Source organism: Abramis brama, assembly GCF_963993115.1.
Source record: "Abramis brama genome assembly, chromosome: 2".
NCBI classification, from domain to species: Eukaryota; Metazoa; Chordata; class Actinopteri; order Cypriniformes; family Leuciscidae; genus Abramis; species Abramis brama.
In genome coordinates, this window is record NC_139964.1 from 51505201 (window position 1) to 51525630 (window position 20430).

At 36.4% G+C, this 20430-nt stretch overlaps 2 protein-coding genes across 4 annotated transcripts in view; one reads left to right on the top strand and one right to left on the bottom strand.

Moving 5' to 3' along the window:
• Nucleotides 1-572: 572 nt before the first annotated feature.
• rfc1 (replication factor C (activator 1) 1) lies at nt 573-12869 on the top strand. Its single transcript, XM_084091950.1, has 24 exons — nt 573-686; nt 1263-1367; nt 1572-1638; nt 1951-2052; nt 2164-2471; nt 2562-2636; nt 2949-3026; nt 3287-3619; nt 3810-3917; nt 4818-4997; nt 5143-5247; nt 5948-6335; nt 6987-7096; nt 7302-7416; nt 7530-7618; nt 8152-8289; nt 8780-8875; nt 8983-9081; nt 9189-9343; nt 9894-10011; nt 10235-10380; nt 10488-10701; nt 10900-11082; nt 12110-12869. The coding sequence occupies exons 1-24, from the start codon at nt 684-686 to the stop codon at nt 12203-12205; spliced, it is 3411 nt and encodes a 1136-aa protein (XP_083948076.1). The 5' UTR covers nt 573-683; the 3' UTR covers nt 12206-12869.
• A 1818-nt stretch (nt 12870-14687) lies between these two features.
• Nucleotides 14688-20430, bottom strand: part of LOC311071633 (multiple PDZ domain protein) — a gene marked incomplete at its 5' end in the record, with an annotated part of 59970 nt that continues 54227 nt past the window's right edge. For all 3 annotated transcript variants that reach the window (XM_084096068.1, XM_084096070.1, XM_084096069.1), the window contains 9 exons: nt 14688-15715; nt 15914-16037; nt 17040-17149; nt 17268-17372; nt 18395-18505; nt 18615-18658; nt 18743-18791; nt 20066-20128; nt 20233-20380. In XM_084096068.1, the coding sequence (XP_083952194.1) occupies nt 15551-15715; nt 15914-16037; nt 17040-17149; nt 17268-17372; nt 18395-18505; nt 18615-18658; nt 18743-18791; nt 20066-20128; nt 20233-20380 (919 nt within the window). In that variant the 3' untranslated portion in view covers nt 14688-15550. The remainder of the gene's footprint in view (nt 15716-15913; nt 16038-17039; nt 17150-17267; nt 17373-18394; nt 18506-18614; nt 18659-18742; nt 18792-20065; nt 20129-20232; nt 20381-20430) is intronic.

Genomic DNA, 20430 nt, shown 5'->3' on the forward strand with positions numbered 1-20430 from the left:
TCGTGAAAAACAACACGAAATGAATCAAAAGATTAAAATAAATAAGAGAAACAAAAATTACATTTAAATAAGAAAGATTAAATGAGTAAATAAACATATTTACATATATACATACATACATCTAACATTACAGTGCTATTATGTGTAAGAAATGCACTTATTAACCAAATAGAAAGTAAATATTTTTTTGCATAATAATTATTATATTTTTATATATTTACAAAAAAAAGAAAATAATAATTGGATGTTTATACAGAAACAACAGATGCCTTTTAAAATTTTGAGGATGGAGATCCCTCGCACAAGGATTGTATATATTTTGGGGTCAAAAAGTTTCAGGTTCATTTTCATCTTTACAGAAAGCAGTTTTCATTCAAATGAATTTCTAATAATAGCATATATATATATTTTATAAACAATCATATACGATACCTCTAAGTATGATTTAGTTTGTTATACAATATTTGTTGCACTGAATTATTATTGTATTTTACAATGTGGAATATCAACACAGAACACACTAGCCGAATCTGATCCGCGCGTTTGTCTCTCTTCCTCCATCTGCGCTCCGTCATCACGCTGCGCCTTCGTTGAGTATCATTGGCGCCAAAGAAGACTGGAGAAGCACTACTGTCCCGCAATCTGTCTAAAAATAAAGAAACGATATTGACACATGCTCAAAAATGGTGAGTGGCCTTATTAATGCACCATCTATATAAAAAGTGATGCAATCAGAGACGAGCTCAATGCAGTAAATAAGGCTGTTTGGATAAAGAAAGAGCAGTTAGCTCAAACTTGCAGCCTTTAGGTGTTAACGTTAGTTTAGACAAGAGCTACAAAAAGAAGAAAACATACAAAGGCTATTCATGAACTTGGCAGTCCATGTTTACGTCATTTAGTATCACGAGAGTATTTGTTTACGTCTGGGTCGAGCAACATTTAAGCATTTAAAAAGTGTGGAGAACTTAACGATCCAAGTCGACTGTATCCCAACAGAGACAGGCCAATATGAGCTGTTGTGTTACTGTATAACAATACAGTACAGATGTTTGTGTTTTTGGTATCGACGAAGCACCTGCGTCCTGTTTGCTATTGTCAATTTTGAAATGTAAATATGCAACTGAACAAACTCAGCCTGGGGTTTCTATGGTAGTTGCTCTGCGCAGCACGTTTAAGAACATGTGATATTAGTAATGAAACTTATGTAAAACTGCATAAAAAGTTAATAGTTAATTTTTTTAATTCACTTATGCTCATTTCAGGACATCCGGAGGTTTTTTGTATCCAACAAACCTGCGGCGCCCAAACCTTCAAATGAAAGCATCAGCACTGATGAAGAACAGAAGAAACAGAAATCAAAAACTAAGGTAGAACAACGGTCTAATGTACATTTGTCATTTATTTTCGTGACAGGTGTGTGATTGTACTATATCTATTAATATATCTATTCATATGAGATGGCACCTACAATATAAGTTAATTCTCATATTCTCTTTATTAACATGAATTTGCATTCTGATGTTTAATGCATCCTGCAGTGTTATACAATCACTCTTTTTCTCTTTCTTTAGGTCAAAAGTCCCAAATCGGATGAGAAACCCACTGGAAAACGAAAGAAAAGAGTCATAATTGATTCAGGTGTGTAAAAGGCATTTATCAAGTATTGGTACAATTATGATGACCATTATGTTCACTATGTTAAGACATGGTGGTTATTAAGGATTGAAAAATACCCTAGACCAGGGGTTTTCAAACAGGGGGCTGCAAGGAAGTGCTTGATTGTCTGGAATAAAAATTACATTAAAGTAAATAAATACAGTACTCTAATGAGTTGGGAAAAATTTAATAATCTAACTTAATAGAAACTAAATATTTTTCCAAAAAAAAAAAAAACATCTCCTTGACAGTCTTGGAATCTGATATTACAATATTTCTCTCATCTTATCGTAGACTCTGAGGAAGACAAGAAGGAGAAGAAGACCAAAAAGAGCACTAAAGAGACACCTGCCCCCACAGTGAAGAAACAACCAGTAACTTTCGTGTCTGATTCTGGTGAGGGAGTCAGCGAGCAAATTGCCTCATGTATAATATAATGCTGTGAATATGACTTGTATATCACAATTTGTATTCCTTTTTTTCTTTGTCCTTGTTTTATTTTTCCAGATTCAGATGATACATTTTTGACTCTGAAACAGCACAGACCCAAAGAAAATGGAACGGCTAAAGGCAAGAAGGTCTCAAATTCAGGAAAAGAAAAACAAGGGAAAGTTTCCCCTTATAAATCTCCAATCAAATCCCCAAACACGATCTCAAAGGGAGGTGTGAAGAGTTCTCAGCCCACCGTATCAACAAAGGTCACACCAACCCCACCTAAACTGAAGCCCACCTCAGTAATGGCATTCTTTGGGAGCTCAAGTGTTCAGAGGTCAGAGAAGAAAATGGTGGCTAGTACCAGCGCCAAAAGGAAGGCAGTGAGTAAAGAGAGTGAATAAAAGTGTGTGTTTGCGTGTGCGCTTAATGTGTTGAAAAATTCAAACTCATCAGTGTTCGGTCTCGTCCAGCCCACACAGGAAACTGACGAGTCGCTCAGTGATGAAGCCATTGCAAAAGAACTTCAGATGGATGAAGACATTGAGGTTGGTTTAGGACACATGACAAATGCACGATAATGCACCTATATTAGATCAGAATTAATGAGCTGAATTATAATTCAGAATTACTAAAAATTAATTGAACTAATTGTCAAGCACAAGAGATTTCCACAAGAGCATGTAAACGTGAATCTTCATTCAGAATAAAGGCTCATATAGAATATACCTTAATCTGAAAATGCTTGTTTATGTAGTCACTTTTTCATATCTAGTTTATTATCATGGAGAAATTGTTAATTTTCTGTATGTATAAATGCGTAATGCAGAACCTGTTTGTGTGTGTATTTTTTGTGTTAGTTGGAAAAGCAGATTCATGATGATGAGGAATTTGCAAAAACATTAGCCATGCTGGATGAAGCTCCCTTACCGAAAAAGGTTAGTGAGCTGCATACATGTCTATAGTTTGTCTTAACTCTATGTCTCATTCTGATTTAAATATGCATAGTAAACATACACATGCAAGTAGTTATTCATAATTTATTCTTTCACGAAAATAATATTTTAACAGGTTTACTGCTTATTAATATTTGAAAACCTTTTGTGTCCATAAATCAAATGTCCACAAAAATCACGTGGTGTGGCCAATGAAGCCATGTTTTTTTTTGGTTTGTTACACAATTCTTTTTGTTTCCTAGGCTCGGGTAGACTCTTTATCCCCTTCCAAGAGCAGCTCTCAGGCAGTTGCCTTAGACACCAAACCTAAAAAGGACCCATCGCCTAAAACAAGTCCTGTGAAGACCAGCTCCAAACTGGCTCAGATGAAAAAACGACAGGATGAAGAGGACGAGCAAAGGAAAAGGGGTGAAAAGAAAATTAAGATCTCTCCTAAGAAAGAGCCCATCTCACCAGTTAGCTCAGAGCAGGCAGCTACGCCCAAAACAGGAAGTGTTTCCACGGGAATGACAAAATCAAGAAGTATTTCCACACCTAAAAGTGAACCCAGTAAAACTTCACCAACAAAACCAGAGGTATTCCATTTGCATATGCTGCTTAATTCAGGATTGTTTTATATTAGAAGATATTCGAGATGACAATGTAAGATTTGTAATTGTGTTTTTTAAGGGTCTTTTAAGTTTTTATTTTGTATTTATACAATGCTTTTCTATAAATATGGCCTGAAAACCTCTAGTGAGCAAACCTTTGTCTCTAATATTTCAGAAAACAAGTCCTGAGGATCTTGAGAAAAAACGGGCAAATTCATCAGCCTACCGTAACTTTCTGAACAGAGAAGGACCACGAGCTCTGGGGTCTAAAGAGGTACCACAGGTAAAAACACCTAAACCACTCATGTTGACAACTGAAGGCCTATCATCTCATTGCTATTTATGAATATATTTCAGGAATCAAATTATACTTGACCTTTAAAGGGGCTATATGTAGAATTCAGAAACTCCTGTTATTAGTGACACTAGTGGCCATTAAGTGAACTGCAGCCAGCAACTATTGCCTGTGCACACACTCCGTAATGTACAAGAGACTGAACGCGATTCAAGTCCCTGATATACTCCCGGCGAAGTTCTTTTTCATTCTTCGCTTAGAAGCAATAGTTGCTCCTGACCGTACATTTAGGTAGTGCAGATTCTGGGTCTTAGCGCTATTTTATGATAAACATTTAGTAAGCTTTCTACTATATTCTAATCGCTGAAAATGCAGAAAATCATGTCTATTCTCAGAACAAATATTAAACAAACATAACAACTATATAAAGGCTATTTATATGAGCATGTTTAAACTAAAGGATTTTATATAAGATTTTGTATATTTCATACTTTCATTAATTTGATATGCTACTCCAAAAAAAGTTGCGCAGTGGAATGGAAAAACGCATTCTGTTTGAACGGCCTCTAACATTGTTCATGTCACTGTTACTTTGAAACAGCAAAGTTTTTTTTATTTTAATTTGTTGCTGTGCATTTGTTGACGTTAGTGGCCTCCATCTTTAAGCTAACATTAGCTAGTATTGCACACTTTCTCGCTGTAGAGAACTGAAGAGTCTCTCGGGAAGGCACGTAAAAGTCACAATCCTTTTGATTTTCCCGGAAAACGTTCTCCACACAAAAATCAGTCTACAAGCTTTATACATTGGCAATAAAAAAGCGATTAATACATGAAAATTCTTACAATATAGCCCCTTTAAGCTGCTTAATCATTATGTACCTGTTTTAGGGAGCAGAGAACTGCCTGGAGGGTTGTGCATTTGTGTTGACTGGTGTGTTAGAGTCTATGGAGAGGGATGACGCTAAGTCATTAATAGAGCGATATGGCGGCAAAGTCACAGGAAACGTCAGCCGTAAAACCAATTACCTTGTTCTGGGACGAGACAGTGGAGCTTCAAAGACTGAGAAGGTCCTAATTTTTATATTTCTCTTTATTTGAACTTGAGTGTTCTGTATATATATTTTTTTCTATATATTTATAAATTACCCTTTTAATTACATTTTTAGTTGTTGTAACATTATGTGCTAATGTAACTTCAATGTCTATCCTTTAGGCGGAGAGTTTTGGCACTAAGATCATTAATGAAGATGAGTTGTTGGAACTCATAAGAACCAAACCAGGCAAGAAGTCTAAATACGAGATTGCGGCAGAGGCAGAGGTAAAGTAGCTCCCATCAACCCTCCTGTTCTTTCACTTGCACTCACTGTCCACTGGAGCCTCACAATATTTAGCAAAATAAAATCGATATTGCCGTATATGGTATACGGTATTGGTGTTTATTCAAAGTCATACTGTGAAGGGTGACATTTTATATGAATATGTGTCGTATTGCTACTACTGAGACATCCAGACACAAAAAACAAAGACTCTATTGCTAATGGAAATGCTTACTTTTAGGGGTGTTTTTACACATGAGTTCACTCTTTACAAGAACCAACTAACACTTTGAGTTACAATACAAATATTTAAGTCTTTAAATTCTTCCCTTGTTGTGTTCAAAGCCTTGTGCTTTTCTCATCAAATCCTCAACCTTTTATTTTGGCAGAATATTGGTATACCATTATTTTGAACACCCAAATGTTTACAGTTTTAACCAAAACCTTAAATAGATGGTTCATACCCACAAAGTCTTCAATGTAAAAAGTAAATTTTCAGCTTTTAAATATTATTTTTGGAATAAGGAAATCACCCCAATCAATAATTATTTCCATATATAGCTATTCAATTGATCTGGTCAAAGTGTTCTGTATTTTTTAATATCGCAATATACATTGCAGAAAAACTAAATAACGCATACAAAGTATGTCCGTTTTTTCCCCATATTGTGATGAGCTGTCTGTCTATCTTCAATATTCTAGAATAAATCCTCTAAAACAAGGACTCCAAACTCTAGAGGCAAGCCCACTCCTCCAGCCAAGAAGGCCACACCACAAGGGCCCAGTCCCAACAAGAGAAGCCCTTCAGAGCGGAGGTCTAAGCCTGGCTCTGCCTCTAAATCTGGAACACGTGGGGCGTCTCGTTCAGAGGTCAAAAAAAGTTTGAGCTATGATCAAACCAAGACAGCATCCCCTGTATCCCACTCTACCCCACCGAATGATGGGAGCAGCCTGTTGTGGGTGGATAAGTACCGCCCCCGCAGTCTGAAGAACCTGATTGGACAGCAGGGGGATCAGAGTTGTGCCAACAAGCTTCTGCGTTGGTTACAGAACTGGCATACACATCACAGCAGCAATACAAAAGCACCACGTCAGTATTTAAAGTTTGTTCTTCTTAATGTGTTCACATGACTGTTGATATTTGGGTAACTGACATATAACCTATGATCAAGATTTTACGTAAAAAAATATGGATTAGGAAATGTGTATATTATTTTTATCTTTAATAGTTTTTCAACTTGACTAGTTAATTTGAAATGGTCCCATAGTATGACAAATGCATTTTTTTAAAGTACTACTAATTTTCCATATAGTCTTTCAATTAATATAAGGTAATATTAATTGTTTAAGATAAGAATTGTAAATGTTGTTTTAGATGGTTTATATAGAGTCTAGCATGTCATACTGCTGTATCTGCTCAATTTCATGTCAACTACCCGTGTCGGAATGGCATACTACCAGTATGCAAGTTCTGTATGCTTATAATACATCAGTTCTACTTTTTCCATTATATAACCAGAGTACAGTTTCCTATAATGCAGTGCACTTGTGACTTGACCATGAGCATATGCAGCAGATTTTACACTCAGAGTCACAGTATAATGTTTATTTTAATGGTGCATGCCATTCCAACCATACAGAATGTGTTTATTCAAATGCTCTGTTTGTTGTCATTGGCGTTGTCACAAATGTCATTGTTTTTGCGTCTCTCTCTCTCTCTTTCTCTCTCTGTGTGAAACAGCCAAATTTGGTAAGTTTGGGAGTAAAGATGATGGTTCTGGATTTAAGGCTGCATTGTTATCTGGTCCTCCTGGTGTTGGGAAGACCACAACTGCTGCTCTCGTCTGTGAGGTCAGTTCAGTCTCACTCATAAATACATATAGCATAACATTTAGTTTGACTGTGTTTCAAAAACAGTCTGTGTAATCGTTTAGCGAAAAGTGTTTAGCATTGGGTCAAGGATTAAGTCATTAGTGAATGATTGTAAATGCTGTGTCTGTTTTACAGTTTCGTTGCATTGGGTAAAGCATTAATAGAGTTCCATATGTGCTTGTAGGAGTTGGGTTACAGCTACGTGGAGATGAATGCGAGCTGCACCCGCAGTAAGAACAGCTTAAAGGAAGTGATCGCAGAATCCCTCAACAACACCAGCATTAAGAACTTCTATACCGGTAATTCGCTTAATTAATAGCTAATTCAGCAGGTAGCATCTGTAAAATGGCTTGGAGTTAAACTTGGTGATTATAATATAAACACAGTATGTTTTTGTGTTTAATGGTCTCAGGTGCATCTCAGACAGTGAGCAGTAAACATGTCCTCATAATGGACGAGGTGGACGGGATGGCAGGAAATGAAGACAGAGGAGGAATACAGGTAGACACATACACTCACATTCAATTGCATTGTCTCTCTTTACCAGAGGTGGTGCTCAAGGAGCAGAAATGGTCATGATGGTGTTCAAATACTTATGGGTTCAGTGGCTGTGTGGAATGGAGCACTAGCTCAGTATATATTATATACTGCCTACAAGGTTTAAAAATAGAATGTGAAACGGTTGGCTTTGTCCACAATAAATATTTCAAACTGTATAATTCTACTTCTCATTGCCCTGGCATCATAGATACAAATAAAAATGGTGATTTGGGGAAATAAAAGGTCAAGTCATTGCAATGTAGAATACAGTAATCCATTCAGTAAACTCTGTTGAATACTGCTCATTTTGAGCAAATATAGTTGGTCATCTGGGTATTCTGTGCATACATAAAATGTATATACTTTACACAGTGTATATATTACATAGTGCCGTCTTGGTAAGAGTAGTATGCTATTCTGAACAGTGAACACCAGTGTATTCAGAGAGTTATTGTGGTTCTTGACACTTGTGCTTTGCCCTTTGACCCACATAGGAGATGATTGGTCTGATAAAGCAGTCAAAGATTCCCATCATCTGCATGTGTAATGACCGCAATCATCAGAAGATCCGCTCTCTGGCCAACTACTGCTACGACCTGCGGTTTCAGAGACCCCGTGTTGAGCAGATCAAGGTACTCACTGGCATTTGAAATGATTGACAGATTCAATCACTGTTGATCGGTGTCACACATTTGCTCATTTAATTAGTGAACTAGAAATATTGCAGAAACTTAAGTATTTCTCATTGATTTTGCATCAGATCCTTTGGAAACATTTACAATATTTATATAAAAATAAATCCCAGATTTTCACTGGTTTTAAACCCTACTTTATATCATTGCTGAAAAATGTATCATCACTGATACTACACACAACTATTTGTTACACTTGTTACATGTACCTACTAAAGTAATAATAACCGTAAAATATGCATAATTACAAGCAGTTAACCTTACAGTAAGTACATGTTTTTAGTTTATTACTCAGTACTTTGTGTAATTACACTTTACCAAGGACGCTTTAACATAAAAGTGTAGCCAAAAAATCTTATTTTAGTAAATATTACACTTATTATGTAAAGTATATTTAAAAAATGTTTAAGCTGCCTTTTTGCCCAATCAGGGGGCTATGATGTCTATAGCTTTCAAAGAGGGTCTGAAGATCCCACCCCCAGCACTGAATGAAGTAATCCTGGCGTCCAATCAGGATATTCGACAGGTATGATGTTAACAAACAAATGTGTTGCCTTTCATCACTGGTTCAGTGTCTACTATAGAAGCCTGTGTTTTACACTGCAACATTTGTTATTATATTTCTACATCTAGATCCTGCACAATCTTTGCATGTGGTCGGCTAAAGACAAAGTCATGACCTATGACCAGGCCAAAGCTGATGCTATCAACGCTAAGAAAGACATGAAACTGGTACATGCGCACACTGTTAAACACATTATGCACACTTTATGAGCATGGGCTCATTGATGACATGAGTAGACTGTATAGAATGACAATATCTGTGTGTTATTATGCAGGGTCCATTTGATGTGTGCCGGAAGGTGTTTACTTCAGGAGATGAAACCGCCCACATGTCTTTGATTGACAAATCAGACCTTTTCTTTCATGACTACTCTTTAGCACCACTATTTGTCCAAGAAAACTATCTGCATGTCCGACCAGCTGCCGCAGGGTGAGTTTTAGACATATACACAATAGATAATCACTATATTTTCCCAAATTATGAAGATATTCAATATTCATCCCAATACATTTGCTTTTTAATTTGATCCCCATGAAAAATACATAATGTGAATAGAACAGATAAAATGTTTGATGCAGAACAAAACAAAATTAGACGTTTTTTGAAGAACAAAGAAACAAATTACACATTATGTAGAACAAATGCAGATCTATTAGTTTGTATTTACACTTAATGCACAGATCTATTTTGACATACAAAATTGACATTTTACAGATAAAATTGTCTATAGAAAAATAAGCTAAACTTTTAACATTACTGCAGTATTCACAAATTGTATCTTGCCAGCAAAATTATTGCAATAATATCTTAATCTATAATCTATCTATATTATATTCTATGCATCGGCCAGCCTTAACTCACACCAACAGTTACAGCTTGTACACTTTGAAAACATTTTTGTTTCACAAGATTTTAAAAAGTCTATTCTAACTGCAGATGAAAGCACGATTGTATAATTGTGACATTTGATGTTTATCAGGGGAAATCTGAAGAATCATTTGGTGTTGTTGAGTAAAACGGCGGACAGCATTTGCGATGGAGATTTAGTGGACAAACAGATCCGTTCCAAACAGACCTGGTCTCTGCTTCCTACACAGGTAACATACTTCCTGCCATTGTCTTCTCATCAGTGTTGACCTACACATCCTCAGTCGACATCTTTGAATGCTGTAGCAGCACCAAAATAATCAGGCCCTGAATTTTGAGGCAGAAAAGATGAATAAAGTCATATTACAGCACTGATTTTTAACATATTACAAACTTGTTTGCATAGATCAGTGACAACAAACTGTTCATATATCTGTGTGCATTTATTTCCAGGCAATATATGCAAGCGTGTTGCCAGGGGAACTGATGCGTGGCTATATGAGTCAGTTTCCAACCTTTCCCAGCTGGTTGGGCAAGTTCTCATCAGCTGGCAAACACAGCCGCATCATACAGGAGCTGGCTTCACACATGAGCCTAAAGTGAGAAAACACTTTTCTCTCCCTCTCCTTTCCTCCATGTCTGAAGTATGAAGTCTATAAACCTCATTTTCGCTTTCTTAAAAGCTTGCCTATTTCTTATCCTGCAGGACGTTAAGTAGTAAGGAAGCAATAAATCTGGATTACCTGCCATATTTGCGCTCCGCAATATTAGAGCCTCTTCAGTCCCAAGGTTCAGAAGGAGCCAATCAGAGCGTGAAGCTCATGGATGATTATGACATCATTAAAGAGGATGTTGATAACATGATGGAGATCAGCACATGGGGCGGACAGCCGGATCCTTATTCTAAGCTAGACTCCAAGGTGTGTGTGTGTGTGTGATTTTCTTAGCATATTGTAGAGTTATCCTCCAGGACAAGAAACTGGTGGTCCAGATGACAGTTCATTGCTTTGACAGATGTCTGCTCCATCTGAGTTAATTGTGTTTTAACAGGAAAACATCTGGAGGTGCTGTATGCCACACTTTATCCCCATCAGCTCTGTTTTTTTCCATTTCTGCAGGTGAAAGCTGCATTTACAAGAGCCTACAATAAGGAATCCCATCTTACGCCGTACTCCTTGCAAGTGGTTAAGAAAAGCCGTAAAGGTGCTGTTGACCCTGAGCTTGTAGGAGAGCTTGACAATGAATCTCAGGTCCAGGAAGAGGAAGAAGACAATGGGCTTACCAGAGATGCAATGATCAAGGTAGATATCAAAACAGCAATCCAGTAGCTTTCATTTCGACTTATACATCAGTTTTCCAATCATGTTCATTTAATAACATCTCATTTGGAGAACACTTAAAGGCATAGTTCACCCAAAAATGTAAATTATGTCATCAATACTCGGCCTGATGTTGTTTCACTTTTGTTCATCTTCGAAACTCATGAAGTTATTTTTAATGAAGTTTAGATTTCTGTCCTTCCATTTAAAGTCAACTCAACCAAAACTTTGATGCTTCAAAAAACTTAATCCATCCATAAGTGGATAAATCCTGAAGAGACATGATCGCTTTATATAATGATCAGGTTTAATTTAGGCTTTCAGCGCTTACGTCATCATATTGTTCCAAACCTGTATGACTTCCCTTGTTTCTTGGAACATAAAAGGTGAATTTTTGAAGAATCTCCACTCTTTTTCATACATTTACAAAGAGACTGAAGCTTTAAAAGAGGTCACAAAAGCACCATAGAAGTTGCTCTATATTCCAAATCTTCTTAAACCACTGTGACTGGTTCATTGAGTCAGTGAGTTGAGAAACGGATCTGTTATGGCTTCAGAGGAGTCATGATAATTCAAAGAGAAAGCTTGGAGCAACATGAGGGTGAGCTTGAGGGATAAATGATGACCTTTTTTCCTTTTGGGGTGAACTATCCTTTCAAACAAGTATAGTTTGTTGCAAGTGGTAAAGTTTGTCAGAGAATCTGAGCCCACAGAATTCAAACACCCATCATTTTGAGACTACATGAGACAACTTATGAAATATTTGGGCTAATTTTATTGCATACAGCACAACTGAGAGTACTATACTCTTATTAGTAATAATAGCATATTTTACTGTGTTCAAATTCATTGTACAGAATTCCACACTTTTTCCCAAAATCAGCACAGAAAATGCAGAAGTAGCCTTCATATTCCATCAGTGCCTACATATAGGAAAAATTCCATTATAAATCACTCAAAATGCTACACCTTTATTCACCAGTTTTTTTTTTTTTCTTCACTCTTTCAGCAGAAGAAAGCCAAACCAGCAAAAGACGTCAAGCAAGAGAAACCAGGGGCTTCTGGGAAGGGGAAAGGCAGGGGTAAAGGAAAGGCCAAGAACTGAGATAAACATAGGAGGGTTTGAGACAGAAACCCTTGCTCTCTCTGTTTTCATAAAGATGTGAGTGGCTGAATGACATCAGCTCTATAAACAGAACTTTTTTTTGTCCGTGAGTCATAGTTGTGCACTTCCTGAAAGCCATCACTCAGCTTAAGCTGCTTTCAGCAGAGGGGACCAGGTGCTGGGGGTGGACCACACATTTTCACAGAAGTCATTATATGGTTCACAATTCATCAAGCATATCAGACTTGACACATGCATCATACTGTTAACGCATGACGTTAAAGCTATATTCATCTTAAAGGTAAATAGTATTAAGGGCACTTAATGTCATCTCACTCATGTAACACCCATGACAAAATACATGAGCATTTTAATATATTACCTTCTGTTGTTCACAATTATACACCCTCTTCCACTAAAGATGTGGACACCCACTGTACTTTGCTGCATGTCAGCTTAGTGATCACAATGTAAATATGTATGTCATATTTGCTTTTTTCCTTTGTTACTTTGAATACATGCAGATATATAAATAATACCTTTCTTAGTGGTTTCTATGGCAGCACTTTTGGATCTAGACTTATATAGTGTTATAGAGATTATTCTGTAAATGACTTAATGTGTGCTATTTCAAAAATTAAAACAAGAATTATGTTGTAGAGATGTATTGTGTTTGCTTGTCATAATTATCTCCATGGTTCATTCTTCTTGATGATGCAGATCACAAGTATTGATGATATGGTTGTGGCGCAGAATGGTAAAAACAGCTAAATTGCTGATATATAATGTACAGTATCTGGGTAAACAACTCAGTACATAGGTCCAGGTATTTTATTTAACAGCAGTTAAAATTGCAGAATATTTTCAGTACTTAATTTGTAGTCTAACATGAAGGCTTTAATAGACAATTATTTACAGCAATAAAATTATGTATTTTGTATACAGATAAATTTACAGTAGAAAAAGACAAATGTTGATTGTCATTCTAATGGACACAGTGAAGTGCTGATTTACATGTAATGCATCTGACAACATATGCAAACACAATGTTTATGATTAATGAGTTACAGTCATAAAATACTTCTATGATATCAGTCTTGCTTTAAATAGTTTCATAAACTTTTTTGCATGATTTATGATAACCTAAATGTGCAACTGAACCACACTTACAAATAATTATCCTTAATGTGAGCTCTCAGAGTTAATTATGCCATAAGCTATGCCAGTTATATTCATATAACTCATACTGAAGACTGAAAAATAATGTACAATGGTACAAATCTATGTAGTGAAGCACTACAGTAAAAAAGACAGCTGATATGTAGTATGTGTCAAAGACTCGGCTCGTTTAGCACAGTGGTTCTCAACCTCTTTGATGAGGATAAATTATCCACAATTAAAATTTTCTTGTTTCTTGAGTTTAAAGTTTAAAGCAATTTAAAGTTTCTTGTTTCTTCCTCAAAAAAACATTTATTGAGGGAAAAGACATTTTTTCCAGTTTACATTTTGATTGTATGCTTTTTAAATCAAGTAAGATTTAAAGGGGTCATGAATTGAGAAATCCAATTTTCCTAGAGCTTTTGACATGTAAGAGGTCATCATACTATAAGAATATCCTGTAAGTTTCAAAAATGAAAACTTCCTTGTTAGTCCAAAAACAGCTTTTATTGGAAACCAGTCTCAGAAAATGACTTGTGGAAAGTGCCTATTTATGACGTCATAGATAGGTGAAAGAGAAAATCAACGCCTACTACTTTTTTTGATAATGTTCTGCTCATCTTGGCCAGGTCACTTCTGTAAAAGAGATTTTTAATCTCAGAAAGTTGTATCTGGTTAAATAAAGGGCAAATAAAAAATATATATAATAAACGCCTAATACTTCATTGCCCACTGGCGTGTTAGTGAGATGACGAAGAGAGAAGAGCACAGGATCACTGGACTGAAAATAACTTTACCTTCCAGACAATCCTAATGCTAATGTATTCGGTACATTTCACTGTGGATTCTTTGGTATATCAGTCGCAATTTCGGTGCAGACTTTGCTTTTACGATATGGACTCGACGATAATGTGACAACATGCAAGTAACTGTGTTAATTCTAATGCCTGATCTGTGACCAGTGATTTCTGATATGTAATGATTCATGCACAGTCAGATGTTCTTTGTCTATGTGTCAGTAAATCAAACCAGTGACTAAATGGTCAACTTCACATTGTTTCTCTTAGTAGGATATAAATATTCTGTTATTTAAACTGTGATTAAATTATATATAGAAAGCGATCAAAGAACGCTCCCTTTACAATCGCTGGAGCTGTCAATCAAACAGTGCGAGTTTATCAGTGACCGAGTTCCGGACTCTCGCCAAAACTCCCGTTAGAATCAACAAATCTCTTATTTACATCGTGACTGCACTTTTAGTTATGATAAAAGCATTTGCGAGAGTGCAGAATAAGTTGTAATGATTCATGTTCTGCATTCATAATAATAATAATAATTTATTGGCATTGCTATGATACAACGAGATTACATTAGAGCATCAATCGACAGTGCAATTTCATGAAGTGCAAGAGATCAACAATAGCACATTTTATAAACAGGGCAAAGCGACATATAACAAACAAGGAATAGGGTATATGAGGCGAAGAATCACTAGTTTATTCATGCATTCAACATGTCTGTGATCGGCTACAATACCCATCCACTGCAACATTTTACAATCTAAATATAATGCTACAAATCAACACTTTTCACGATTAGTTAACTTTGAGAGCTGTAATAGTAAAAATGTGCTACAAGTTTTCGAGAGAGTTCCACATGTGATGCTTAGCTATTTCACAAGCAAAGATGTTAGCCAATCACAACAGTGGGCGTTTACACTGACGTCTCACAGCATACTTTCAGACAGAGCGTTCAAATCAGAGGGCTAAAATCAGGCTAGGAAAAATGCCTTTTATTTCTAAATTATGACCATTTTTATGTAAAAATCATACTAACATTATAAGTGCACCCCAGGAAACATTATAAAACAATGCAGTTCATGACCCCTTTAATATATTAATAATATTATTTATATTAAAAAATATTAATAATATGTCATCCTGCGGCCCCCTGGTTGAGAACCACTGGTTTAGCACTAATCTCTATTGGCTTCTCCCACTTTACACACTATGTAGATTCACATTTTATCTGAAATACTTTTTTAAAAAGACTACATTTTGGGAGATGTTTTCTGAGAAATACAGCTTGTAGAATCTGTCTCCCTCTGTGTTTAACAATCAATCATGCATCTGCTCCTTGAGGTCTAAGAATCGTCGCGACAAGGGAAAGTGACATTGCGTGACATTATCAGCATGTCGGTAGTCTTTTTGGAAGTACTTGTAGAGTAACCGTCCCGCTAGTTTGTCTAAGGAGCTCGACAGCCTGAGAGTGAGTGACACCCTCCAGACTCTGTCCGTTGACTGTCAGCAGCTGATCACCGCGACACAGACGTCCGTCCTCCACCGCGGCTCCCTGCGGAAACAGCACTGTCACAAACACTTCACGCTCAAATACACAAATAACATTCCTTTCTCAGTCAGAGGACTGTGTGTCGTGCACATGCTGCAATTCATGCAAACTGGACGTGTGTTTGGACATGTATTGATCTCTGTGGCTGACTGCAGTCAATAGATTTACTCAACTCACAATTTCTAGCTCTTTCTTATGTACCTTGGGAAATATGTTCTTGACATAGATGGGCAAGTCACCATGGGAACTGCCAAATCCTCCTACAATACTGAAGCCAAGCCCAGCAGAGCCACGTTCAAGAGTGATAGTCTGGAACTGAGGAGAACTTAAACGCACACAAAAGACAAATAGAATTAAACCCTTTTTTTTTTTTTTTCAGAGACACCCTACTGGAAAACAGGGCAAAGATTAATCTTTTAGTGCAGTTGTAAAAGTGAAAAGCAAGCATAACATTTCTATTGAACAGGGTTGTCTGAATAGTCTGGGTGCCCTGGAGGGGGAAGTCCTTTATCTATGTGTAAAATTCTGCTGACTCTAGAGTCTCACGGCTTTAAAGACCTGCACTCGCAAACTTGCTCCGAAATATCCAGTAAAAAGGGCAATTTTAATATATTTCATGGACTCATTGAAAGCAGCGTTGGGATGAAACCAGTAATAAATCTTAAATGCTAGCATAAATCCGAGCCATCGTCAGCATAATGTGAGCGTAGTTGACTAAAGGTTCTGTATGATATAAAACACTCAGTGACCCACACATTAAAAAATTGTCCTGGGCCGCATTCATTTTAGTGATGAAACTTTTCAGATAGAAAGTGTAATATTGAATGAAAATTAAAGCAAACTGAGATACAGCTGGCAGTTAAATAAAATGACTTTCTAAATCTTATTGGAGTTCTTTACATATGACTAATGGGTGAATAAATATAATTTGGGATATTGTTTGTTTTTAACTTATACAATTTAATGTATAGATCAGAGGAACCAAGTGTCCCAGATGGAATATGATATAAAATTTGATTGTACCCAAAAGGAAGAAGGCTCACAGACAAAAAAAAAACTAACACTGCTGCGAAGGTGTTTCTAATACAACAGCTGTGGGAGTGACGGCAAATTTAACATCTTTATGGAAATCGAAAAATTATATTTGCTATTGTCTCCTGTTCACCGCTATAGAACTATGACGACTTCCACTTCTGAGAACCTCGGAAATGTGAAAAGGGTCCATTATCTTAATTATTTATGAGACTATTGCCTATAAAATAGGAGTCCACTTCAGAATAGTTTGACAGTTTCTATATTGGAAACTATACATATTTATTTGGAGTACCTCTGGTGGTTGAGGGTAGTGTACTTTTCTGCGAGTCCAGGTGAGGAGTGAATTAAAGATGAGCGATCTTTACTGAAGCTAGCTCCATCTGCACAGCCACTTGGCATCACCTTTAATCAAACACACAGAGTGTGACATTCATGGAAAGATGAGCTCCGTGTACAACGATTGAACATTTGATTATGTTTTGTTTCTGAAATGATTTGATATGTGTCTGATGATACACACCTGCAGTGTGACGGCTCCGCTGCTATTTCTCAGGAGGGAACTTGCCTCAGTGACTGAGAGACTTTCTGTTGATGTACCGTTAATGCTGATGACTCTGGCACCCAACTGAAAATTCAATTCAGTTATTTGTGAATAGTGGGTTGTTGCCACTTTCCATGAATAGGGTATTCAGTTTGGTGTTTTTTTTGTAATATAAAATAAAGCTGGTATGAAAAGCAGCTCGTTTGTCAAATGTTCACACTGCCATTCAGAAGTTTGGGTCTCTAATGCTCTAATGCTCACCCAGGCTACTTTTATTTGATCAAACGTACAGTAAAATAGTAATATTTTGAAATATTATTACAATTTAAAATAACTGTTTTCTGTTTTAATGCATTTAAAAATGCAATTTTTTCAAGATTCTTTGACGAACAAAGTTCAAAAGAACAGCATTTGTTTAAAAAGAAATGTTTTGTAACATTATGAATGTCTTTACTGTCACTTTCAATCAATTGTATGCATCCATTTGCTAGAATTTCATTCTACTTACTGACACCAAAATTCTGAATGGTATTGTACATACAATTTGTTGTATATCTTGAGGTTTCCGATGATCAACACTTTATTTTTTTAGATGAGATGTTTTGGTATGTTTGCCTTTATTGGGATAGGACAGTACACTTTTAAAAATAAAGGTTCCAAAAAAAGAGTTTTTGCAGAGATAGAAAAACCATTTTTGTGTCAGTGAGGAACTTTTCAGTGAATAGTTCTTAAAATAACACTAAAGAGTGCGTCTCTTTTCTTGGTTTTAATAATCTTAAGTACGTTTTCCACTATTAAGAACCTTTAGATTCCATGGATTTTAAAGATTTCTCATGGAACCACAGATGCCGGAACCTTTATTTTTGAGGGTATATAGAGAAATTCCAGGAAATTTATCTATACACAGAAAGAGAAAAAGGGAAAAGGGACTGGGAAAGAACCACAAGCCGGGACTCAAACTCATGTTTCCCAAAGTGCAAGTGCTCTACATTTTGGAGAGCTGCCCACAAGGCTATTGGCTCCAACATCAAGCTTTTCGAAACATAAAGAAGGCTTTCAGGCCCAATTTCCACAAAGTCTCAAGCATTCTCATTCTCTCTCTCTACCTGCAGTAGTCCTGAGCGTGCTGCAGGTGTGGTAGGGTCCAGGTTGGAGATGTAAATCATTGGATCTCCCAGTGTGTCTCTCAATTTCAACTCCACAGACTCGCACTCATGCTGTGACAGAATCATACCAACCTTATATTTACTACTGGATCATACAGTTACTGTAGCAACATGCCTTTCATTACTAAGGCAGTAAAAGTGCTCAGAAAACCAAACCCACCTTCTGAACGGTGACAGTTCTGATGTCAACGTTCCCGTCCAAAGCTGCGGAAAAAGATGAAAACTCATTGATGGTACTGATGAATAGAACTGAATAGTGAATAATTATCATGCGACAGACGCTCTTACAGTCATGTGTGCTGAGAGAAGAGAGAAGAGGGGCGTCCACCTCGCCCACCTGCCACAACAAAAATAGAACACTGGCTCTCAAACACTGCGTATAGATTGTGCACCGTGTAGATCTGATAAGTTGTGCTTGTGTGCTGTATATACTGTATGGCATGTGTATGGTATGCATACTTTGTCAAGATTCAAGACTAAATCTCCATCATACATTAGCATTCAAAAGATTTGGGGTAGGTAAGATTTTTTAATGAAGGAAGGCTCACCAAGTGCTCACCCAATGCTGCATTTATTTGATCAAAAACACTGTAAAAATGTAACAAAAACGATCTTTTTCTAAATATCATTTATTCCTATGATGGCAAGGCTGAATTTTCAACAGCCATTACTTCAGTCTTCAGTGTCACATGATCTTTCAGAAATCATTAAACAGCTGATTTGGAACATTTCTTCTTATTATCATCATCAATGTTGTGCTGCTTATAGTTCTGTGGAAATTGTTATATAAGATTTTTTTTTTTTAGGATTATTTTAAGAATAGAAAGTTGAAACAGAAATCATTTGTAACATTATAAATGTCTTTTTTCTTACTTTTAGTCAATTTAATGCGTCCTTGCTGAATAACAGTATTAATTTATTTGAACAACAACAACAAAACAAATCTTAATGACTTTTTTTTAAATTAGTTTTTATTACAATGTAGATATACAATATATTCTAATATGTAATGATCATATTAGACTTTTTGTGGTATCAGCTGGTCTAACTCCACCATGATTTGAAAGAATTATAAAAATCTGATAACAAAACAACAACAATAAATGGTTAAATATATCAACATTAACAAAAAAAGTTGACACCCTAATGTCAACTCAAAGTGACTGAGAGCAATGGCTAACTAAAGCTCTTTATTTCAGTTCTGTTGGGAGTTTATTTGTTTTGCCATTGTCAAGTCAAGTCACCTTTATTTATATAGCGCTTACAATTTACAGATTGTTTCAAAGCAGCTTTACAGTGATTTTTTTGTTTGTTTCTGATGTACAGCAGATCAAGAAGAAAATAGCGTCATAGTCCAGCTTAAGTAAGTTCAGTGATGGTTCATTTTTGTTGTAAAAAAGTTAATTTATATATAGCCGCTCTGGAGAAAACAGTAATGTCATCGTCCAGCTCAGTTCATTGTTTACATAATAGCCTGAACTTAAACAGAGCATATTTTTAATATAAATATTTTCTTAAATTATAACACATGCATATTTATTGTTTTAGATCACAGAGTTCAGAAGTACTGCATAGCAGCAATAATCCAGTTGTCTTGTGTAATGCGTTTACCTGATCTCCATATGATGAAGCTTTAAAGCGCGCCACCTCCAACAACACAGAGCCACTACAGCTCTGCAACACACACACACATGGAGAGGACATAATTAGTCCTATTTATGATTTTGAAAGAAATGCATTAATTACTGTATTCATGAGTGAAGTGTGTTTGGGTGCACCTGCAGTAGCGCGCTGGCGTAGTCCTGGGATGCAGCTCGGATGTCCTCCCCATTCACAGACAAAATCTGGTCACCTAGCAACAGCCTTCCATTCAAGTCTGCGACCCCTCCCCTTGTTATCTCAGACACAAAGATTCCAGTGTCATTCCTGCAAGACATGCAGAAAATTATGAATTCTGAAAACACTTGATTCTATGT

Excerpts from the sequence above, each read along its gene's own strand:
- rfc1 (XM_084091950.1), top strand. Across the intron at positions 7,417-7,529 it reads CATTAAGAACTTCTATACCG|GTGCATCTCAGACAGTGAGC; the intron begins GTAATTCGCTTA and ends TAATGGTCTCAG. Across the intron at positions 8,290-8,779 it reads CCCGTGTTGAGCAGATCAAG|GGGGCTATGATGTCTATAGC; the intron begins GTACTCACTGGC and ends TTGCCCAATCAG.